Here is a 25697-nt window from a genome sequence, read left to right on the forward strand (position 1 = left end):
GCAATGACTAAAGGAAACTTCAACTGTGAAAATTATCGCAAACTTTACCACACTGCATGAGTTTTCCAGTGTTTTAGAAATATTACTAGACTTTCAATAGCCAGCCAGGTGCTAATGTGCCCGAAAAGTCCATTGTTGTTGCCTGCTGCTTAATACCTGGGATACAATTTTTTTTTTTAATTACAGTAGCCAGTGTTAGTTTAAAATCATAAGAGAAGGTGGTCCAGCTAATATGTAAAATATTAGGAAATAGAGTGCAACCTTTTAGATACTAAAAATAGTGTTTTAACAAGTTAGTAATATAGTCCAATTTTTAAATCTGCAGAAATAAAATCAAAAATTCATCTTGAAGAGGAATATAACACAAGACTATTGATACTTGCTGACTACTAATGCCATTTGTGAAATGGGAATAGAATAGTAACAGTTTTAAAGGTTACTTTTGTAGAAGTATTTATGATAATTTTGCCCTTTATTTTCTTTTGGGAGTGTTACCATTTTGGCTAGCTGAATTAGGGTGCCTTTGATCCTTGCAAAATCTAACTATTTTTAACAGTACAACAGCTATATTTCCTAGGGAGATCAGAACTGGTATCAGCAGGTTTTCCTGAATAAACAATTCTGGGCCTCTAGCATGTACTTTTTCATTAAGTAAGAGCAGTGACACACTGCAGCATAACTTGACATCCAAAAATTAAAGACTTTACCTCCACTAATTGAAATGATGCTGAATACTGTGCTATTAATATGCATTATATCATTTAAAGTAATTTTGAGTTTAAATGAACATTTTTGGCAAACACTGGTAGCTTTTTTCCTTTGCATTGCCATTGAGATATTTAGAATTATTTTGTATGTTTTGTACCATTTTTAAATAACGTACAGGTTTTCAGTTGTAACTAGTGATTTATTTTTTTTATGAATTATGTTCCAGGTGTGGAGTTTCATGTATGTATTTACTTTATTCTTATAGTAAGTTCATTTGCTGTGATAAAATGCACACTTGCTGAAAATATTTAGCATGTAAAAAGCAGGGTTTTGATATCTAACAGCTTCATATTGAAGCTGATTTTACTCTAAGCAAGTTCAGTGGCAGACCTGTTATGCGGATGTGTCTTGTTATATAAAACTACTGCCAGAATCTCAGTAAAGATACTCTAAAAAGTTTGTCTTTGTATTTTTGGACCATAGGACCATGGAATATTGACACAAACAGATTGAGCTCTTTTACTTGCACCTGCAAGTACTTCAGTAACAAAAACAGAAAAGAAACATGATACATTAACAAAACATACACAAAAACTAAAAGAATCCTTGGACTTCAGCTTTATACAAGTGCGCACTCTCGCATCCTCTCACTCTGTTTCCATTGCCTGGTCTGCTGTTGTCTTTAAGGTATTCCAAAATGTTCTGCTGTAGAACAGACCAACCCCTCTCAACCCCTTGCATGCATGATAGTTACTAACTATCTTAAGTGCAGTACTGAAGTGCAAAACATAGTTTTCTGCTACTCAAGAATTTTAGCACATTTCCTAAACAATCATAAATTTGCAGATCATAAAGAAAGAAACGGGAATTAGGAAAGATACTAATATTTTTGCGAGTCTTCAGTCAAATTGACTTCTTCAAGCAAGTTCTTGGAAACATCAAATTTTTATTTTACGAAACTGACTTCCTATCACTACTAGATTAAAACGCATTGAAAGGGTTCTTGTTCAATCATCCATGCTGGAGCTAGGTGAAATTGACAGTTTTGAAGACAATTGCATCATTATTGAAAATAAATGTAAGACTTCAAGACAGAATGAAGTAATTTAAATCAGGTTTAATGCTTTGAAAAACTAATTTGAAAATTTGTCCTATTGCAATTTTAGATTAAAATGTATAATGAACTAAATTATAAATGCTACTACTAGTAGGAAATCTTACTTGAATCTTATGAAACTGCTGTAGGCAAAACATGAAAAATTGAAAATGAATGCCTTGATCCTGCAAATTCATGAGCAGGTATGTGACTTTACTCACATAAATAGTCCCATTTACTTCAGTGGGACTACACATGCGTTAAATTAAGCACGTACATTAGCATCAGGAACTACTATGGTATATTTATTAAATTTTTAGTGGAATGAAATCTTTCTCTTCAAAATCAAATTGCTTCAGTATTAACAATGAAAAACATTATTCAGCTTTTCAATACTTTAAAAAAGTTATAGTGAACTTTTTATATCTATCAGCCACATTTTCCAAAAATAGGAGCCTAAAATTAGGTTTCTATGTGTGGGATTTTCAAAAGTACTTAGGAGCACAAATCACATTGACTGCAAACCCTGATGCAAGTGTATAGTCTGGTCACAGTATTGTAGCTTTCTTAATTTGTGTAAGTTCAATATACCAGAATGTGGGTGTTGGTGGCAAATGTAGCCAGAACTATTTGCTTATCGGTTATGTGAGTTTGTATTCGTATCCTAGTAAGAATGTTAAGACCCTGGATTATTAGTCTTTTTCAGCATACGTGAGCATTTTAAGTGTCAAACTTCTTCATAGAAAAGTCCGAAATTTCTACTAACATTTAGGAAACTAAAGAAAAATGTATAAAACATCCACTTTAGCAGTTTGTTTATACAATGGGAAGAAAGTACAGAACTAGCAATGTGTGCATTTAAAATGTTTTAAATTTTTACAATTATTTTTGTACACCTTTTTTTTTAAGAGATGGTCAAGTACTATCCTATACAGTAGCTAGTAAATGTTTAGCCTCCATACACTTAAGCTTGAAATCAAATTATTTCCCTTGACTGTTAACCTTTTACATGTGGTAAACTTAGATTTTGTATTGTTTTTATTTGGAACACAAACCATCATGGTTTTTTGCTTTCTCATCCACGGCAAAGTTTTTATTATGGCTCAGTCCTAAGAGGGGTTGAGTGCTCTGAACTCCCATTTAATTAGTGGGTGCTGAGTGCACTCAACCCACTGAAGCATAAAACCTCTTAGGTAGGGTTCTGGTAGCAGTATTTCTAACTAATTTATGTTCTCTGATGGTTGGCATTAGAGCAGCTCAGGAATGCTGTTGTATACCATATGTACATTTAAGGGTTACCATGATGTACTTAACTCTATATACATTTTTGTTTTTGAGGACATTCCTTATGATGTTATAATTACAAAGTAGGTCATGCTTCTAAAGTAAGCTAGTTGACTGTATTTGTAACATCCCCGAAGGGCCAGGCCAAATGTCCTGTATGTGGAGTTACATGTAGGCACCAAAATAAAAATGGCCTGACTTTCACCAGTGCTGAATACCTGCATCAACTTCAGTGGGAGTTATGAGTATACAGCACCTTTCTAAAGTTAGGTGTGACTATCTTTTTAAACAACACTTTCACATTTGGATGCTTAACTTTGAATCAGGAGATTGATACTTATGTATCCTTTTATGATTCTATACAGCTTGAAAGGGTGACACTGTCTGAATATCTATTTAACATCACAAGGATATTATACCAAACTCTCTCGTATGAGAGGGTAAGAACATTGTTTTAAAGCCTTGTCAAAGCTTGGCAAACCAGAGCCTCTTAATACAATATAATAGTTGCAGTTGCTGAGTGACTAAAGGGTGGGCCTTGGCACCTGAACTGGACCCTCTGAAAACAGCCGAGGTGTCTTTTAGCTCCAGTCTGGACTGCACTAGGTCTTTTCTGAACAATAAGGTGATATGTGCAAGTTCCACTTCCTGCCTCATATTCACTGGTTATAAATAAAAGCTGCAGTAGCGCTTTGCTCACTGCAAAGTGTGGTAGGGATAAGCAGTCCAAGCTTCATTGACTGACTTGGAGGCACTGAAATGTGCAAGCCTAGAGCCAGAGCCATTCCTTGGGTATGGTGAATTGGGATGACCACTCTGGGCCCTGAGCTTTGGGGGCCCCCGCACTTGAGTGTGTGTGTGTTATGTTGGGGGGCACTAGGCTGGCCTGGAGGGTGGGGTAGGGGAGCCTGGGGGGATGGAGTTAGCAGTTCAGGGGGCCAGCCCAGCCCTGGGGGTTGGTGGGGAGCCTGGCCAGCTCCAGGGGTGGGCGGGGAGCGTGCGTTGTATTTCTTTTCCTTGCTTGACCGCCGCCAGCGTCCTAGCGCTGCTGGAACATGCCAGTGCCAGACTGACCCCATCCATTGGCCTTTTGCCCTGACCCCTCCCTTTTCTGGGACCCCCCAGCACAGGGGGTCTCCCTAACACAGGTGCTACCCTGTGACTCTCCATCATCCCTTGCCCCCCTGCCCCAGGACTGGTGTCCCCTCCCCACACCAGATTTCACCTGTATAAAAAAATCAACCTGAACTTCCCCAGGTTGATTTGTCCCGGGCCCTGCACCCCTCTAGGGTCGGCCCTGCCTAGAGCAGAACTCTATCTGCTGCCCAGTAAGTAACCATTAAGGAGTGGGGAAAGCGAAAACTGGGGGAAAAGGCAAAATGCAAACAATGCAGGCCAACAGCTCTGACCCAGAGAGCAGAGAGATTTGCCACTCACTGTCCAAAAGCGGAGGGAGTTTTGTTTCCCCAGGTGAGCAAACTATAATTCAGCAGCAGCAGTCTGCTGCTCTGCAGATGGCACTTTAGGCGGGTTCTCAAGCCTCCAGGGCCAGACAGCCTGGACTAAGGCAGCTGCGAGTTGGAGGGTGGAGAGCGGGATCCGAGCCGCCTTGGTAGAGTGGCAGGACAGCGAGAGGCGGGGTGGGCGTGGAGCTGCCCGGCGGGAGAGGTGCCCGGCGGCTCCGAGGAAGAGGCCAGAGCTGAAGGCGGCCATGAGGCGCCTCGAGCAGCGGGCCCCGCTGAGCCCGTAGCAGAGGTGAGGGGCACTAACGGGGGGCCCGCTCCCCACAGGCGGTGTGGGCCCGGTGCACTCGGGGCTGCTGAGCGAGGCTGGCTGCTGACAGCACAGGTGTGTGAACGGGGTTCGGCTGAGAAATGGACCTGCTCAGTCCCCGTACTTGGGCAGCGGACGAGGAAGCCGCTGCTAACGTTACTGAGCAATGACGCTTTATGAGTCCCCGCCCCTCTGCGGGAGGCCCGGTCTCTTGCTTTGTGATTGGCTGGTCCCCGGGCTTCTGTTTCCATGGTGACAGCGTGCGGCTCCTAGGAGAAGAGCTGCTGCCGGGCACAGGCCGCGCCGGCTCGAGAGCACCATGAACAGGAAGAAGCTGCAGAAGGTCGCGGAGTCGCTGTGCAGGACCGCGAAGCACTGTGAGTGCGGGGCACGGCCTGGGCCTGCTGCGGCCCACGGCCCGGGCTCCCCCAGCAGTTCCCAGCCCCGCCCCAAGCAAGACTCATGTCTAGGGTGACCAGTCCCGATTGTATAGGGACCGGGGCGGCTCTAGGCACCAGCAAACCAAGCACGTGCTTGGGGCAGCACTTTTTCAAGGGCAACATTCTGGCCATTTTTTGGGTGTGCTTCCGTCAGCAAACGCCTAGAGCCGGCTCTGGCAGCAGCAGCACGTCGTGCGCGGGGGGCGCCCTGTAGGCGCTGCGGTTCGCGCCACGGGGGAGCAGCGCCCACACCTTGTGGCTGGGCCGGGCAGGCTTCAAGCGGGGGACACTCAGGCTGGGGGACACCCCACGGGGCACACGGAGCTACCTGCAGGTGCCGCAGGGCGGCTGCCCCCAGCGCTGCAGCTGGGGCTGGGTGAAGCGGTCCAAGCCGCCCAGGGACTGTGGCAGGGCGGCCAGAAGCAGTAGCGGGGCCATAGAGGGCGGGGCACTGTCGTGCGGGGCCTGCGTCCCGCTCTCCGGGGCGCCGCTGCCTCTGGGGCTACCCTACCCCGGCTCCTCAGCTCTCTGCCGGGGCAGTTCCCCCGGCTCTGCCCTCCCGGGTCCCGGCTACTCCTGGAGGCGGGAGCCCTGGCTGGAGGGACCCTGGGCTGAGGCGCGGCCCGGGAGCCCCGCTGCTTACCCCGACCCTGCCAGCGCCGGACCGGCTGGAGGTGAGGGGGGAGCCCAGGGCTGGGGCTGCAGGGGGTGGGAGTGTGTGGGGGGGAAGAGAGAGCCCAGGGCTGGGATGGCAGGGGGGAAGAGAGAACCCAGGGCTGGGGTGGGGGGCAGCCAAAAATTTTTTTGCTTGGGGCGGCCAAAAACCTAGAGCCGGCCCTGATAGGGACAGTCCTGATTTTGGGGTCTTTTTCTTATATAGGTTCCTATTACCCCCCCCCCCCCACCCCCGTCCTGATTTTTCACACTTGCTGTCTGGTCACCCTACTCATGTCCCCCCACCCCTGCTTCATCATCCCAGCACCTCCTCTGCACCCCAATCTCCATGGATCCAGCCCCTAATGCCCAGCCCAGCCCTGGGCATTCCCCTGTAGCCCCCATGGATCCATCCCCTAATGCCCAGTCCATTCCCTTGCAGCTGCCCCATCCCCATGGAAACAACCCCCAGGAATTCACCTGCACTTCCCCATTGTCATGGAACTAGTGCCCTCAAAACTCTTCCAGCTCCCTTAGAAAACGCATGTTGGTCCCCTTACAAAATCAGCCCTACTGGATCCCACTCACCCCTTATGTATCGCCACACAGTATGTTGTATATTCACTCTGCATCTCTATTAAATTCTTACACTGTTGTAGGCCTTTCAAAATTTGGTTTCTGAAATTAAGATGGGGAACATACCTGTTTATATACGTTGTAAAGACCTGGCCAATGTGTAACATGGCCTACTACAAGATGGAGTCATAACTAATTAGTTTGTAAAGGCCTTGCTAAAGTTAATTGGGAATCTCCTTTAGCTTGAGTAGGAAGATGTGAGCTCTACTTTAGCTGTCACAGTGAAATGAATATAGTGAACAGTACAATGAAAGTCATGAAGCTCTTGTTGGTCACACATTTGTTATAATATTTAAGAAAAGGATGTGTAGCTGAGAGAAAAGAGAGAGGGCTAGAAAATGCTTATCTCTTTCTTTAAGCCTATATTAAGCTATATATGGACACAAGTTTTTAAGGTATATTGAAAACAAGTGTATATTGTTCTCTTGTGACCTGAAGTCCATTTTCATGGGAATGGAAATGGCATTGGAGCTGATGAGCTGGTGGTTCAGTCTGATCCTGAAGAGACCAATTTCAAATGTGGAACAGTTAAAAGAAAAAAGTACCAAAGTATTATGAATCCTGATTTTAAAAGCCTTTACATAGCATTTCTCCAGCTTTATTTGTGATATTTCTAAATATAATAGTAGACTGAAACAATAGTCTTCTTGTCACTTCTCACCTTGACAGCATTAGAGTCTAAAACCCACTGAACATTAATGAAATGATAGTATCCTCCTTTACATAGAGCTGAGTTAGTGTTACCTCTCTTTTTGGAAAAAACTGCCTAACATCTCATGCCTCCTCAGGAAACTGGTGCTGTCCCTGAGAGGTATTTACTTCATGTTTTTTTGTTGTTTTTGATAACGTGTTAAAGATTTATTACAATGTTAAGGTTGCAGCTTCTCCTTAGTTTTGCATGGAACTTAATATTATAACCTCTATTATAACTTTTTTTTTTTTTATTTCACAGTCAATAAAATTGAAGTGGAATGTCTCATAAAGCTGTTCCACACCCTGGTGGTTGAACCCAGTGATCGGCATGCCACCATTGGCTTAGATCGTAACACGTTCAGAAACATTCTGCATGTCACATTTGGGATGACAGATGACATGATTATGGACCGAGGTGAGACTGATTAAAAAAGGCTGTAATTTCTGTAAAAGACACACAGGGCAACAGCTTCCAAACTGGTCTGTGAAGCACGTGCTAGTAGTCCACGGAGTGTTCCCAGTTCACATGATGCTGGCTTCTTGTTCTTGTTGCTCTACAAGAGCATTGCAGAGGAGAGCCTTGATGCCTGTAAAGGTAGCTGGAAACAAGGAGGAGGAGCTGCATATATGTTAATTAACATCCCCCCAAACAAAAATCCTACCAAAACAAGACACTCCACTGTACACCATTCTCCCCATGGAGATGAGAAAACAGATGTGACAGATATTCGTCATATTGCTTAATGCACTACTAGAAGGTGCTCAGATACTATGATGATGAGTGCAGTATAAGAACCTATACAGAATAGAATAGTTGCTGTAGTTGCCACAAGGATGTTGCACAATTGCAAGTGGGATCATGAATGGCAGGCGAAGTGATGTGTGTGATTTGATTTGGAGGAGTCCAAAAGACAATTTATTAAAATATAATCCAAACTATGGAAAAAATTGACAATTTCTTGCTTAGAGCAGAAGATAGAAGTTTCTTATGAAAAGGCCATTGATTGACACATCTGCACTGAGTATGATCTCTCACCCGTGTGTGATGTTTTCTTCCAGAACCGGGTCACTGTGTTTTTCCCACCTCGATGAGAGAGAGATTTGCTGTTGCTAAACTGTGTATCAGCTTCCTGACACCCACATTCAGTTAGTCACCCAAACTCCTCAGGGCTCTGCCAGTCCTTACTTTGCCTTGCAGGTTAACATTTGGTATGTGATGCTCCAAGAATAAGATATGGAGAGTGTATGTATAAAAGGGAAAGAAAATATGGTGGCATATGCTTTGTCCAGGGTTCTGACCCACTGCATATGGGTCACTCAATGACTAACTCTCCTGCAGCTTTGTAAGGGGGGAGGTGTGACCCTAAGAGCATACCAAGTCAGAGGGCAAGGGGCTCTCTGGTATGTAGCAGTGAGTCTCAGCTGGCCTGACCAGGTCAGTGCACCCCACACATTGTAGTCATATTTATTTAAAAGGTATCTTAACATTGGACAACTATCAACTCACTGATCATTAATATTCTTGCATTATGTATGTATGGTTGACATGCAAAGAACAGGTTTCAGAGTAGCAGCCATGTTAGTCTGTATCCGCAAAAAGAACAGGAGTACTTGTGGCACCTTAGAGACTAACAAATTTATTTGAGCATAAGCTTTCGTGGGCTACATTCCACTTCTTCGATGCATAGAATGGAACATATATTGAGGAGATATATATATACACACACATACAGAGAGCATGAACAGGTGGGAGTTGTCTTACCAACTCTGAGAGGCCAATTAAGTAAGACAGACCTGTCCTCGCTTATAGACAACCCCCCAACCTGAAGCAAATACTCACCAGCAACCACACATCACTGAACAAAAACACTGACCCAGGAACCTATCCTTGTAACAAAGCCCGATGCCAACTCTGTCCACATATCTATTCAAGTGACATCATCATAGAACCTAATCACATCAGCCATACCATCAGGGGCTCGTTCACCTGCACATCTACCAATGTGATATATGCCATCATGTGCCAGCAGTGCCCCTCTGCCATGTACATTGGCCAAACCGGACAGTCTCTACGCAAAAGAATTAATGGACACAAATCTGACATCAGGAATCATAATACTCAAAAACTAGTGGGAGAACACTTTAACCTGTCTGGTCATTCAATGACAGACCTGCGGGTGGCTATTTTACAACAGAAAAGCTTCAAAAACAGACTCCAACGAGAAACTGCTGAACTCGAATTGATATGCAAATTAGACACAATCAATTTAGGTTTGAATAAAGACTGGGAATGACTGAGCCATTACAAACATTGAATCTATCTCCCCATGTAAGTACTCTCACACTTCTTATCAACCTGTCTATACTGGGCTATCTTGATTATCACTTCAAAAGTTTTTTTTTTCCTCTTACTTAATTGGCCTCTCAGAGTTGGTAAGACAACTCCCACCTGTTCATGCTCTGTGTGTGTGTGTGTGTGTGTGTGTGTGTGTGTATATATATATATCTCCTCAATATATGTTCCATTCTATGCATCCGAAGAAGTGGGATGTAGCCCACGAAAGTTTATGCTCAAATAAATTTGTTAGTCTCTAAGGTGCCACAAGTACTCATGCAAAGAACAATACAGACATGCTGAAAATATGTGACTAAAATGTGTTTAAAGCAGGCATGTCAGAAAAGTTGATAAACAGGTTTTTCTTAGACAAGGATTTGTGAACTCCCCCTGTCTGTCTTGCAAGCCATGGACAATAGGGAAACATCAGCAAAGCAATAAACAAAGTAATCAGCTCACAGGCAGAAGGGAAGACAACATTTGCACTGTAAAAACTGCAGCAGGAAACATTGCATGGGAATTCACCAGGATGGGATACTTTCATTAAGATGGTGTCGCCCCCACATCACACCCTCCCAGAGCAGACAAGAGACTGAATCTCCAAGCAGACCTTTCTGGCTCTTGACACCAGGACATTGAACTTTGGGGGAATATAAGAAACTGGAAAAAGACTTTGCTTTATCCTTCACCTGAGGAGGCAAAGTAAACCAGTGCTTTGGGCTCTTTGTTGGTTCCTGGCTAACATAGGCGCCGACACCGTGGGTGCTCCAGGGTTGGAGCACCCACGGAAAAAGACAGCCAGCTTCCCCTTTCTCCCCAGCGCCGTCCTCCTTTTCCCCTCCCCCCCCCCCCCCCGCCACAGATCAGCTGTTCCACCCTGTGCAGGAGGCGCTGGGAGGGAGAAGGGGGGGGGGGAAGTAAAGAGGTGGGGTGGGGTGTGGCCTTGGAGGAAAGGGTGAAGTGGGGGCAAGGGCGGGAAGGGGTGGAGTGCGGGCGGGGTCTGGGGGGAGGAGCACCCCCCAGGTAGAGAGGAAGTCGGTGTCTATGCTGGCTAAAGACTGGCCAGCCTTGCTGGAAGAATGACTCTAGTTTGTTAAATTAGATTATAGTCTTAGAAGTGTATTTTTACTTTTGTTTGTTTGTGACCATTTCTCTCCCTACTCCTTCTACTTGGTATCACTTACATCTAGGTTCTATCGTTAGTAAACTTGTTTTACTTTTACAAAACCATTTCAGTGCTGAATATTAAACCAAAGGGTAAAATCCTCAGCTAATCTAGCAGGCTGGTGTGTATTCTGTCTCTGTGGAGGCAAGAAATTTAGTAACCTCTGTGCGGGTCCAGTGAGGGACTGGATACCACTGGGGAGACTAAGGACTGGAAGGTCTGTTGGTGTCACCCTGCAAGGAGTAACCAGTCTGGTGGCAGCTGGGGTGAGGCCATAGTGCTGTGAACATGTTGCTGGTGTCAGGGCTCTGAACCAAAGCTGCATAGCACAGAAGCACCCAGGGCTGCAGGGCAGGCGATGACACAACCCCTTACTGGTCTGAGCAAACCCCCAAAGTGTTACAACCAGCCTCCTCGCACTCAGAAGCATTTCCCTGCAGTCTTCAGCCCCTGTGACTGGACACTCGCAATAATTACCAGGTTCGCTACTCCTGAGGGACTAGTATACACCGACCAGCTTGTTTGATTCAACTCTGTGTCAGCTCCAGTATAACACAGCACTGTAATCTATAGTGAAAAGAAGTATAAGTTTATTAACAAAGGCTAAGATTTTAAGAGAGTGAGCAAGGGTAATAAGAACAATAGGTTACAAGTAAAACAAAAGTGTAATGCTTCTACTAGACTAAAACTTAACTCTAATAAGCTAACCTCGTCTAAAGCAATTTTGCAACTCCGTCCTTTCATGCAGTGTTTCAACTGAGGTTGTTTGAGAAAGACTGTGAACTAGTGTGCTAGTTGTAGTGAGTTTGTCAGGCCTGACAGGAGTTGCTGTTATAGAACACCAAACTCTTGCCAGATGGTATTGAGGGTTTCTTAGGGCCACACCATGCCACAGTGCTGAAGGGAAGTATCATGTGCTGGTACTCCTGCACACAGAATATCTCCTTTGTTTTTGATGAAGAAAGGGTAATGAGTAAGCACTGCTGTGCTGAGTTCAGCTCCCTCCATTGTTGTGTGTGGGAGGTTTCTGAATGGGGGTGTCGTGCAGCCACGTGGTTGGCTTCCTCACAGCTGCTGAAAGTAGGATGCTAGAAGAGGGCGTTATGGTATCATAGCCACTTTCTTTCTCTGTAGTGAGCCACTATAGGGAGGGCAGTAGCCAGGCATTACTGCCTGTAGACCGCTCTTTTCCTATAATGTGAGGTACCAGTGGGGGAAATACTAGGGAATACTGTGACAGAGTGGATACCCTCCTGAGCAGGGGCACTGAGAGCAGATTGATATGGAGGTGTTGCTGAGCCAACATAGATTTCTTTCCTTCACTGACAGATAGGAGTGATGGGGAAGTATTAGTGCACAAAAATGTGCTTCCTTTCCCGACCCATGGGGTAGAAAGGGGGTGGTTTGGGGCTCTACTGCACTGGCATGAATTCCGTCTGGCATATAGGTGCCTAAGGGAGGGTACTGAGGAGACATTACTGAGGAAGTGCTGCAAAGCTGGGTCTGACTAACTCCCACACACACATACTGGGGGGAAGTATCTGAGGTGCTCCATCACTGGGTCTGATTCCCCCATGCAAGGAATACGGAAACGTCATCCTATGGACTGAATGAGATATTGGTCCAGTGGAAAAAATAGTATGTGAACATGTAATTAAAGAGTGTATCATAATGCATATACAAAAGGGGGGGCTGAATTAAGGTTGAACAGACCACCTTAATTCTGGCATTTCCTAATTTTGCAGTGCTGTACTCTACCTCTGTCATTTTCTTTTCATGTGTGTAATATTTCAATTCACTGCAATGGTACAGGAGTATTGCTGTTGCTGTAACTAAGCTGCTTAAATACCACTGAGAATCTGGGCCTAACTTACTAATTGTTCTAAAAGAATTTTTAAGATGCAAAGCACAATACTAAGTATTTACAGGCTCCACTGATAGCAAAGTTAAATACAGTAGCTTTGTTTCTTATCATAGGGAAGGGTGAAGAAATAAATATGCATATTGGTTCGTGCAAGATGGCAAAAAGTTGTTGGTGTTATGTACAAAAGAAGACGTGTGTTGGATTTTCTGGATGACTTCCTCCATGGCTGCCTAGGACAAAACATTATTGCTAAAGTCCTTCTATCTGCAAATATGTTTTCAATGGTGGATCTCCTTTAGGCTTTTCTGGGATTTGTGCTGCTTACTGGGGTGCATAAACCCAGCAAAGCAACAGGTCAGCTAGCAGAACAAGGTGGCTATTCCACTTGTGATAGCCTAGATTCCCCAATAGGAGTTTGGAGCAGAAGACTGTCAGACCTGGATGCAAGATTCTTATAGTAATGGATGTTAAGGCTCATACGGTTTTCAACAGAATAGTTGAATAAGGGAATTTTTGCGAAAGTGAAGCAAATCAAAACACACAAATATCTTCAGCCAAAAAATTTTCATATTTACACTAAATGAAAGAAAATGTTGCCTTGTGTCATAGAATCATAGAAATGGAGGACTGGAAGGAACCAAAGTAGGTCATCTAGTCCAGTCCCCTGCACTGAGGGAGAACTAAGTATTATTTAGACCATTACCTACACGTGTTTGTCACTGGAGGTTTTTAAGAACACGTTAGACAGAGATTCCACAACCTCCCTAGGTAATTTGTTCCAGTGCTTAACTACCCTTGCAGTTAGGAAGTTTTTCCTAATGTCTAACTAACTCTCTCTTGCTGCAATTTAAGCTCATTACAGTAACTCCTCACTTAACGTTATAGTTATGTTCCTGAAAAATGCAACTTTAAGTGAAACGATGTTAAACAAATCCAATTTTCCCATAAGATTTAATGTAAATGTGGGGGGTTAGGTTCCAAGGAAATTTTTTTGGGGCAGACAAAAGGCATTATATACTGTACAGTACTTCCCCTTCAAAGCACCGTTTCTCTCCGGCCACTGGCTGCGCAGCTGCCCCTGCTCCTCCGGCCCGTGCTCACAGGGCCACATTCCGAAAGGGGCTTTAAAGCTGCAGGCCAGGGCCCCGGGGCCCCCTTAGCCCAGGGCCCTGCAGCCCCTAAGGCCCCTGCGTTCCGGGTGGCCCTGCCTCCCTGTCAGAAAGTCCTAAGCGCCGCCAAACAGCTGTTTGGCAGCAGGGGAAGGGAGGGGAAGGAGGCGGAGAGGAGGAACTTGTGCAATCTCCCTTGTAAAGTCAGTCAAACGACGTTATAAGGGAGTGTAGCAGCGTGGTCCCCCGCTCCTGCCCGGAAGGGCTTAAAACAGCCCTGGCAGAGGGCTGGGGCAGGGGAAAAGCTGGGCTGATAGGCAGAGCAGCTGCAGCTGGGCCACACCCCAATCAGGCCACAGCTGCCCTGTATAAAAGGCTCTGCGCCAGAGGCCCAGGAGAAGGCTCTCAGGCCTGGCTGTCTGCAGAAAGGATACTAGGAGTGAAGCAGGGCTGGGGAGGGCCAGAGAAGCAGGGGAGCTCCAGGCTGGCAACTCCCCAGGCTGCAGGGCCTGGTCCAAGGCCATTAGAGGTACTGGGAGACAGGAAGGCAGCAGGTTGAACCCCCTTGCCTATGATGAGTGGCTTGTGCACTGCAGTCTGCCCAAGGGAGCGGGGGCCTGGCGATGACTAGCAGTAGCCCAGACCGAGGCAAAGTGGGGATTAGAGGGTTGGGAGTTTCCCAGAGAGGGGAGACCCATAGAGATTGGTGAGGGTATTGCCAGGGGGCAACCCCAGGGTAAAGGGGCACTGGGGTCCTGGAGGGACACAGGGCCAGCTACAAGCAGGACACCGGCCTGCAGAGGGCGCTCCGGAGGCTGGACGAGCTAATTCCCAGAAGCAACCAGCAGGAGGCACCACAAGGGGGAGTTGTGCACCGTTACAGGGAGCATTGCACAACTTTAAACGAGTATGTTCCCTAATGGAGCAGTGACGTAACTTTGAAACAACGTTAAGCGGGAGGATGTTAAGTGAGGAGTTACTGTACTTCTTTTTCCTGTTCTCAAGGGGTAAGGAAGACGGGTTATCACCCTCCGCTTTATAACAACCTTTTAGGTACTTGAAGACTATTATTATATCCCCCCCCCCACCCCTCTCTTCTCCAGACTAAACAAACTCATTTTTTTCAGTCTTCCTTCATAGGTCATGTTTTCTAGACCTTTAATCATTTTTGTTGCTGTCCTCTGGACTTTCTCCAATTTGCCCACATCTATCCCAAAGTATGGTGCCCAGAACGGACACAGTAGTCCAGCTGAGGCCTTATCAGTGCTGAGTAGAGTGGAATAATTATTTCTTGTGTGTTCTTACAACATTCCTGCTAATACATCCCAGAATGTTTGCTTTTTTTTTTTTTTTTTTTTTTTTTGCAACAGTATTACTTTGTTGACTCTTGATAGTTTGTGATCCACTATAACCCCCATATCCTTTTCTGTAGTACTTTTTCCTAGGCAGTCATTTCCAATTTTATATTTGTGCAATTGATTATTCCTTCCTAATTGTAGTACTTTGCATTTGTCCTTATTGAATTTCATGATATTTATTTCAGACCACTTCTTCAGTTTGTCAAAATCATTTTGAATTGTTTGTCTTTGCATTGCCCCTCTGTAAGTATTATATTTGCAATACATCTAGCTTTTCTCCTCTTTTCAGTGTTCCGTGCTTTTGACACAGACAATGACAGCTGTGTCAGTGTAACAGAATGGGTGGAAGGTTTATCAATATTTCTTCGCGGGACATTAGAAGAAAAGATGAAATGTAAGGTTTATGTGTATGTCAATTTTTAGTAATAATTAAATTTATGACTATTTAAATCTACTTTTTAAATGTAACTAATACTAATCATCTGCTGTTATAAAATTCAGGATAATTGGAGGGTTTTCCTTTGAACAATTTCATGCTACTGGGTTGAGTCCTTCAAAGCTTGTTACCATTGGAATTTTGTGTTTTCCATTTCTGTGCTTGCATGAGAGCCCACAGACATGAAAAAAGTCTTTATCAAGATATTAAGACCAAGAATTAAAGACATTTAAAGGCCCAAACTGGGGCATGTGAAATGCTGTTCATGGGGAGCCTCACAGGGACTAAGTCAGTGCAGAGAAGTCCAGAAGCCACTCTGTCCTAGACACGGGAGTAAAAGCCTAAAATAGTGAGATTGTTATTTTGAAGCATAGCCTTTAACCTAATCTTAAAACCTCTTAAGATCTTTTTAAAATTTCTGTATTCATTTTAAGCAAAAGCAATTGCTTGGTCGGATACAAGAGGTGGACATAATGACACTGGGTTGAGTCCTCCTAAGCTTGTTACCGTTGGACTTTTGTTTTTTCCATCCAAATCAGGCAGAGCTGGGAGTTGAACATGGGTCTCCCACATTGCAGGCCAGTGCCCTAGCCCCTGGGCTACAGAGTCACACTAACTTCCCCACCTCCATCCCTCCAAGAGTCAAAACTGGACCTGAGAAACCTTCCTGCCAAATCTGTCATTGAAACAGATATGTTTCCAAGAAACATTTCTCTTTCAACAAAACAGCACTTTCTGACAGAAAAATGTTTCACTGAAAATATTTTGACCAGCTCAAGTATTGACAAATACAAGTAGGCTAAACCAGTTTGGAATAGTATTTACAAATAGGAGGGTTGGGTGGGTATTTTGCTGACTGAAAGCTTTTTCTTAATAGTGTAATTGGCAAAGGAAAGGACCAGAAGGTTTTAGCAGAAGTCAGGATTGGTTTAGAGTCATTTGTTCTTTGGGGCTGGGCTTGACATGGTTTGAAAGCCAAGATAAACTTGGAGCCACTTGCAGCCAGAAGGGGAAGAGTGTGTGTGTGTGTGTGTGTGTGTGTGTGTGTGTGTGTGTGTGTGTGTGTGTGTGTGTGTGTGTGTGTGTGTGTGTGTGTGTGTGTGTGTGTGTGTGCGTGCGCTGTCAGTCTTCCCTATATCCATCTCTATCACAGGCCTTTCAACCTGCAACTTTCATATAAGTTAGCTACCGCGGTTTAAAAATATACCTTCTATTTTAGTCTAAACAAGGCCTGTGGCCTGCAGCATCTCTTTCCATGCCTTCACACATGAATCTGGGGCTCAGCTGCATTTGTGTTGGGCTTGGCCTTTAAACTGTTTCGTGCTGTGCCCTGCAGTGATGTCAGGGGCTCCACAAATTTATTTCCCTCACATAATTCTAGAGTAAGAGCCATACAGTGGAGTCGCATCTTATGCGGGGGTTAGGTTCTAAAGTCAGCGCGTAAGGTGAAAATCGCATATAGTCAAAATTACCCTTGAAAATCCCTTAAATCGCCCATAAAGTACAGTATACTGTACATGGTTTTGTGTATACAACCCTGTACAGTAATATGTATAATGTATACAGTAATGTACAGTATATGAGTACATATGCAAAATATAATCTTACAGTACTGTATTTTTAATTACAGGGGGTAATTACAGGGGGGTCGTCAGGGCTTGATGTCGATCCAGGAGACGGAGGTGACGGAGAGTGAGTCGTAGACGAAGTGGTTGGCTCTGGTTCAGCTAGAGAAGTTGATTGCGTAGGCTCATCTGCTGCTGGTTGTTTTTCCTTGAAAAACCATGGTGATCGGCAACTGTCGCTGTTGTCTCTTGAGCTGCTCAAACATTTCTTGATACGGTCTCAAATAGTCCATAATACTACATGTGATTTTGAGACTTCGTTCCATAGAGGGATCGTATTCAGAAATTAAATCATTCAAGTGTTTCGCTGCTTGGAACACTTCAGCAAATTTATGAAGATTCCAACTTGCTGGCTCTTCCTGTTCGTCGTCATCATCTTCGTCTTCTGTAGACAATTTTATCAGTTCCTCTAACTCTTCGTTAGTCAATGTTTCTCTATGGCTCTCAATTAATTTTTCAATTTCTTCCTCAAGGATGTCGACGAAGCCATCACCACTCACTTGCCTGGCCACCTGAACAACGCATTTCACTTCTTTGTCAATGGTCAGGAAACCCTTAAAATCATTCACACATTCTTTCCATAGGTTTCGCCAATATGCATTGACTGTTTCAGGCTTGATTGCATCCATTGCTGATTGCATCACTTATATTAAACAGGCAATGTAAGGACTTCCAACACTCCATCACATTAAGATTGGGATCAGCATCCATAGCGCTACGTATCCGTGCGAATGTAAGCCTCGTGTACGTGGCCTCGAAACAGCGAATCATGCCTTGGTCAAGAGGTTGGAGGATGGAGGTGGTATTCGGGGGGAGAAAGATGATTTCAACGTCGTTATGTGCAAACCAGAATGCCACAGGGTGGCCAGGAGCATTGTCTACGATCAGCAACACTTTAAAGTCAAGTCCTTTCTCTTCGAAGTAGCGCTTGACCTCCGGAATGAAACATTTGTGGAACCAATCCAGAAATAATGCTGCCGTCACCCAAGCCTTTTTATTTGATTGCCAGAACACAGGCAGGAGATTTCTGTTCTTGCCTTTTAGGGCATGGGGATTTGCAGCCCTGTAGAGCAAGCCTGGCTTTATTAAACGCCCAGCCGCATTGCCACAAAACAACACAGTCACACGGTCTTTAGCTGCTTTGAAGCTAGGGGCTTGTCTTTCTGATTTCGAAATGTAAGTGCGGTTGGGCATTTTTTTTCCAGAAGAGCCCAGTCTCGTCAGCATTAAAAACTTGTTCTGGAAGATAGCCCTTTTCTTCTATGATATTCTTTAATCGTTCGGGGTAGGCTTTTGCTGCCTCATTGGCAGATGCAGCTTCACCAGTAGTCTGCACGTTTTTGAGGTTGAGGCGGTTCCTAAAACTGTTAAGCCAACCTTGGCTGGCTTTGAATTCCTTCTCATCAGAAGGCTGTCCCTCTTCTGCAAGAGGTTTGAACAGTGCGTAGAGGCTAAGAGCCTTTTCTCGCAACGTGTTGCCATCGATAGGCACACGTTTACGGTTCATGTCTTCCAGCCATAAGTTTAATGCCTTTTCAGTCTTCATTAAAGTCTTATTACACACCTGGCTCATCACCTTAGCAGTTATTGGAGCACTTGATGCCACGGCTTGATGAATTTCTCTCTCTCAAATCTTGATGGCACGGATGCTAGATTCGTTGCGGCCATATTTACGCGCCATGTTGGAGACCGACATACCGTCTTTTAATAAGTCCAACACAGCCAGTTTTTCCTCCAGCGTTGGAACAGATCGCTGTTTCTTCAGTTGAGCACCAGATGAAGTAGTTGGCTTGCATTTAGGGGGCCATGTTGTACGAAAAATACGTATCTTTAAACACTAGAATCACACTCAGTGTGGCGAGATGCTCACACTATGAGAGGCACGCAGGAACTGAGACCGACTGAGGGAACAGCAGATTCACGTCTCCCATCTCACGCTCACTCCGGGGCATATGCTCATTGAGTGGAATGGTGGGCCCGCACTATTTACAGGTATCTTGTTGTTTTTCTTTTTTTTGCCGAGCGCGTATAGTTGAATTCATGTAAGTTAAATGTGCGTATGATGCGACTCACCTGTACTGAAGCCCAACACCAGATGCAACTGGACCTCAACATAACCACAATGCTGGAGGTACAGACCCCCATTATACTGAAACAATACCAGTTTTTGTATCATCATCCAGAACAACCATCAAACTGCAATACTTGGTCACCTTTCTCAAATGACTACTTTGAAATTCGATTAATCTGAGTAAAGCCACTCTGTCTGACAAGCTCTCTGTCTACCATCACAGTGTTGCTGAAAAAGCAAAACTGCATCTTTAGACTTAAGGGGAGAAAGACTGTTACCAAACTTGCTAAGAAGTTCTATTTAAAAAATTAAGGGCTTTGAAAGAGGGGAAACAGTTTTTCATCACAGCTTAAACGAGCTAGCAATCTGTGTGCCCAAGGAGAAGGAACAGAGAAAAATAAAAAGGAAAGAAAATTGAAAAATGCTCAACATAAAATAGCTGTTTCTGGCTTGTTTGGAGCTTAACCTTGGTTAGCTTTGTGGAATTTTGATTGTTTAAGCACTGTGAATATAGTATGATGCAGTCTATATTTTCATTGTGCATTGGGAAGGAATTTGTCAATTACTGACAGCTGTCTGACTCCACAGTTGCAGCACATCCTTAAGACAAAAGATGAAATCCTGGTTCTATTGAAGTCAGTAGCAAAATGCCTATTGACTTCAACGGGGGCAGGATTTTATCCAAAGGCAGAAACATATTTTTGCTGTTGTGAAGGTTAGGTATATCACTTGTATCTTGTACTGCAGTATCACAAGATTCATTGAGAGCGGTCATGTATTAGCAAAGAGGAAGCAATAACAAGTATTTTTGTTGATTGATTAACATATATAGTAAAAAACCTTATTTTTATAGTATTTCGAGATTCTCTCTCTGCATTAAAGGATGCCTGATTTGCCATTTTTGAACTGATATAGCTCATGCTCAGATTTTATAGCCCAGCTTCTGAACTGGTTAGGGTTCACCCTCTAATTGTAATGCAAAGGTAACAATACCTCAGGAGTAATTGAGTCCGTTCTCTCCTATCTGCCTCTCACTCAGTTTCTTTCATATAGGTGTCAGTTTACAAATTGTTTGGAAACAAACTTTCACCACATATTAAACATGTTTAGGGAATGGCAGGAGAAAGAGTATGAGTTACAGCCTTTCCCTGCTCTCCTCCTCCTTGGTGAGTGGGACCAGGCAGGGGCTGAGGCTTGTTTCTCCCATAGGGCACAGGGCTGGGATGGGGTAGCCCTGGTGATGCCAGCCCTGCACAGGACCTCCAGGGATCTCTGAGATGCGATCAGCTGTACATAAGAACATAAGAACGGCCGTACCGGGTCAGACCAAAGGTCCATCTAGCCCAGTATCCTGTCTTCCAACAGTGGCCAATGCCAGGTGCCCCAGAGGGAGTGGACCAACAGGCAATGATCAAGTGATCTCTCTCCTGCCATCCATCTCCATCCTCTGACAAACAGAGGCTAGGGACACCATTCCTTACCCATCCTGGCTAATAGCCATTAATGGACTTAACCTCCATGAATTTATCCAGTTCTCTTTTAAACGCTGTTATAGTCCTAGCCTTCACAACCTCCTCAGGTAAGGAGTTCCACAAGTTGACCGTGCGCTGCGTGAAGAAGAACTTCCTTGTATTTGTTTTAAACCTGCTGCCTATTAATTTCATTTGGTGACCCCTAGTTCTTGTATTATGGGAATAAGTAAATAACTTTTCCTTATCCACTTTCTCCACATCACTCATGATTTTATATACCTCTATCATATCCCCCCTTAGTCTCCTCTTTTCCAAGCTGAAGAGTCCTAGCCTCTTTAATCGCTCCTCATATGGACCCGTTCCAAACCCCTAATCATTTTAGTTGCCCTTTTCTGAACCTTTTCTAGTGCCAGTATATCTTTTTTTAGATGAGGAGACCACATCTGTACACAGTATTCGAGATGTGGGCGTACCATCGATTTATATAGGGGCAATAATATATTCTCAGTCTTATTCTCTATCCCCTTTTTAATGATCCCTAACATCCTGTTTGCTTTTTTGACCGCCTCTGCACACTGCGCGGACATCTTCAGAGAACTATCCACGATGACTCCAAGATCTTTTTCCTGACTTGTTGTAGCTAAATTAGCCCCCATCATATTGTATGTATAGTTGGGGTTATTTTTTCCAATGTGCATTACTTTACATTTATCCACATTAAATTTCATTTGCCATTTTGTTGCTCAATCACTTAGTTTTGTGAGATCTTTTTGAAGTTCATCACAGTCTGCTTTGGTCTTAACTATCTTGAGCAGTTTAGTATCATCTGCAAACTTTGCCACCTCACTGTTTACCCCTTTCTCCAGATCATTTATAAATAAGTTGAATAGGATTGGTCCGAGGACTGACCCTTGGGGAACACCACTAGTTACCCCTCTCCATTCTGAGAATTTACCATTAATTCCTGCCCTTTGTTCCCGGTCTTTTAACCAGTTCTCAATCCATGAAAGGACCTTCCCTTTTATCCCATGACAACTTACTTTACGTAAGAGCCTTTGGTGAGGGACCTTGTCAAAGGCTTTCTGGAAATCTAAGTACACTATGTCCACTGGATCCCCCTTGTCCACATGTTTGTTGACCCCTTCAAAGAACTCTAATAGATTAGTAAGACACGATTTCCCTTTACAGAAACCATGTTGACTATTGCTCAACAGTTTGTTTTTCTATGTGTCTGACAATTTTATTAACTATTGTTTCGACTAATTTGCCCAGTACCGACGTTAGACTTACCGGTCTGTAATTGCCGGGATCACCTCTAGAGCCCTTTTTAAATATTGGCGTTATATTAGCTAACATCCAGTCATTGGGTACAGAAGCCAAGGGTACGTCTTCACTTACATCCGGGTCCGGATGTAAGCAATCGGTTTTCTGAGTTCGATTTATCGCGTCTGGTTAAGACACGATAAATCGATCCCGGATCGATCCCGGAAGTGCCCCGGATCGATCCCGGAAGTGCTCGCATTCGACGCTGGTACTCCAGCTCGGCGAGCGGAGTACGCAGCATCGACGGGGGAGCCTTCCTGCCGCGTCTGGACCGCGGTAACTTCGGACTAAGGTACTTCGAATTCAGCTACGTTATTAACGTAGCTGAATTTGCGTACCTTAGTCCGAAGTGGGGGGGTTAGTGTAGACCTGGCCAAATTTAAAAGACAGGTTACAAACCTTAGTTAATAGTTCCGCAACTTCACATTTGAGTTCTTTCAGAACTCTTGGGTGAATACCATCTGGTCCCGGTGACTTGTTAATGTTAAGTTTATCAATTAATTCCAAAACCTCCTCTAGTGACACTTCAATCTGTGACAGTTCCTCAGATTTGTCACCTACAAAAGCCGGCTCAGGTTTGGGAATCTCCCTAACATCCTCAGCCGTGAAGACTGAAGCAAAGAATCCATTTAATTTCTCCGCAATGACTTTATCGTCTTTAAGAGCTCCTTTTGTATCTCGATCATCAAGGGGCCCCACTGGTTGTTTAGCAGGCTTCCTGCTTCTGATATACTTAAAAAACATTTTGTTATTACCTTTGGAGTTTTTGGCTAGCCGTTCTTCAAACTCCTCTTTGGCTTTTCTTATGACATTCTTGCACTTAATTTGGCAGCGTTTATGCTCCTTTCTATTTGCCTCACTAGGATTTGACTGCCACTTTTTAAAGGAAATCTTTTTATCTCTCACTACTTCTTTTACATGGTTGTTAAGCCACGGTGGCTCTTTTTTAGTTCTTTTACTGTGTTTCTTAATTTGGGATATACATTGAAGTTGGGCCTCTATTATGGTGTCTTTAAAAAGCACCCATGCAGCTTGCAGGGATTTCACTTTAGTCACTGTACTTTTTAACTTCTGTTTAACTAACCCCCTCATTTTTGCATAGTTCCCCCTTTTGAAATTAAATGCCACAGTGTTGGGCTGTTGAGATGTTCTTCCCACCACAGGGATGTTGAATGCTATTGTATTATGGTCACTATTTCCAAGCAGTCTGTTATAGTTACCTCTTGGACCAGCTCCTGCGCTCCACTCAGGACTAAATCTAGAGTTGCTTCTCCCCTTGTGGGTTCCCGTACCAGCTGCTCCATAAAGCAGTCATTTAAAGTATCGAGAAATTTTATCTCTGCATTTCGTCCTGAAGTGAAATGTTCCCAGTCAATATGGGGATAATTGAAATCCCCCACTATTATTGGGTTCTTAATTTTGATAGCCTCTCTAATTTCCCTTAGCATTTCATCATCACTATCACTGCCCTGGTCAGGTGGTCTATAACAGATCCCTAATGTTATATTCTTATTAGAGCATGAAATTTCTATCCATAGAGATTCTATGGAACATGTGGATTCACTTAAGATTTTTACTTCATTTGATTCTACATTTTCTTTCACATATAGTGCCACTCCCCCGCCCCCCCCGCACGACCTGTTCTGTCCTTCCGATATATTTTGTACCCCGGAATGATTGTGTCCCATTGATTGCTCTCAGTCCACCAGGTTTCTGTGATGCCTATTATATCAATATCCTCCTTTATCACAAGGCACTCTAGTTCACCCATCTTATTATTTATACTTCTAGCATTTGTATACAAGCACTTTAAAAACGTGTCACTGTTTATTTGTCTGCCCTTTTCTGATGTGTCAGATTCTTTTTTATGTGAATGTTTATCATCTGATCTGGCCCCTACTTTATCCTCCTCCATCCTCTGCTCCTGACTAGAACCTGGAGATTCTCTATCATTAGACTCTCCCCTAAGAGAAGTCTCTGTCCGATCCACATGCTCCTCTGCAGCAGTCGGCTTTCCCCCATCTCCTAGTTTAAAAACTGCTCTGCAACCTTTTTAATGTTTAGTGCCAGCAGTCTGCTTCCACTTTGGTTTAGGTGGAGCCCATCCTTCCTGTATAGGCTCCCCCCATTCCAGAAGTTTCCCCAGTTCCTAATGAATGTAAACTCCTCCTCTCTACACCATCGTCTCATCCACGCATTGAGACTCTTAACTGTAGGGTGCCAGGGCTCAGGCCTCCACCCTATGGATTGGTGGAATAGGGGGTATCCAGCCCCTGTTGAAGGGTAAAAGACTCTGCTGCCAACTTGACATTTAATCATTTACAAAACAAGTTTAGATTCTGCAGCCCCCCCAGCCACTCACCCACACCTGCACCCCAAACTGCAACTTTAACAAACTGTGTCCTCAACTTTAGGACCAAAAACTCAACTTTCTTACAGCCTTCCTTATATCCAAATAACCACTCACTTTTGTAACTATTATTTAAAATCTGTTATTTATCATGCATTGCATAATATTGTTCAATCTCTATTATATATTTTAGCTGAAATGAAGATTAGCTATGAACAATCCGTAAATTATAATTAACTATCAGCATAAAACATTTGTACATGGCAAATCTTCTCTGTTCCTGAGCTACTCAGTATAAAATTGTCTTTACCTGTTCTAACACATAACTAACAAGCAACTCTAATGATTTGGGAAATTATTGTATGAAATTAAATTAGATTTATCTTTTGAAAAGATTGTTTTGAAGTCTATGATCTGAATGGTGATGGATACATTTCAAGAGAGGAAATGTTTCATATGCTGAAGAATAGCCTGCTAAAACAACCATCAGAAGAAGATCCTGATGAGGGAATTAAGGACTTGGTAGAAATAACACTGAAGAAAATGGCAAGTATCAAACCTAAATAGCAGTTTATTTTAGTTAAGGTGCACCTCTCTAATATAAATTAATTGATCTTCACAACAACTCTAGGAGGTAGGAAAATATTATCCCTACTTTACAAATGGAAACTGAGGCACAAAGATATTAAGTGACTTGCCCAGGTCATACAGGAGGTCTAAGAAAGGGCCAAAAATATTACCCAGATCTCATGAATCCCAGTCCAGTGTCCTAACAAAACTATCCTTCCTTGCTCAGTTCATCACACTAATATATTTTCTCCTGATCAACTAAAGGTACTTATTTTTAGACTTGGGGATATTTTTTTTAAAAGTCCAGTAGACAAAACTCCAAGGTGTAGCTGATCTCTACTATGAGAACATATGATTCTCAAACTTGCTCTGTATTTATTTCAATAAAAGGTGTCACCTACAATTTTATTCTTTACTAAAATTGTAGGTTATCACTTGATTTTTATTAAGTAAATCTTATTTCTCCAGTTTACTAATGCTGTTAGAGTACAACCCCAAGGTTATTCGTGTAAACTAAGGGCCTTATCAATGGGACTGTTCTTGTGAGTAACGAATGCAGAATTGGATGCTAAAGTTGTAGCAACATTTCTAGTAACATAGGCAAATTGTCATACTCTTTCTTTGCCATACGAGAAGTATAAATTGTTTAATATTCAAGTAATGTTATGTGTGAGAGAACAATAGAATTTCCAACCTCAAACATTCAAAAATCAGGTCAGGCTCACAGAAATATGA

The 25697-nt window shown here is 43.6% G+C and overlaps 1 protein-coding gene across 1 annotated transcript in view; it reads left to right on the forward strand.

Annotated features, from left to right (window-relative positions):
• Positions 1-5180: 5180 nt before the first annotated feature.
• Positions 5181-25697, forward strand: part of CLXN (calaxin) — a 37757-nt gene continuing 17240 nt past the window's right edge. The window contains exons 1-4 of the mRNA XM_065399736.1: positions 5181-5238; positions 7544-7699; positions 15405-15509; positions 24787-24938. Coding sequence (XP_065255808.1) covers positions 5181-5238; positions 7544-7699; positions 15405-15509; positions 24787-24938 — 471 coding nt within the window. The remainder of the gene's footprint in view (positions 5239-7543; positions 7700-15404; positions 15510-24786; positions 24939-25697) is intronic.

The sequence above is a fragment of the Emys orbicularis genome, chromosome 2, assembly GCF_028017835.1.
Source record: "Emys orbicularis isolate rEmyOrb1 chromosome 2, rEmyOrb1.hap1, whole genome shotgun sequence".
NCBI lineage: Eukaryota > Metazoa > Chordata > Testudines > Emydidae > Emys > Emys orbicularis.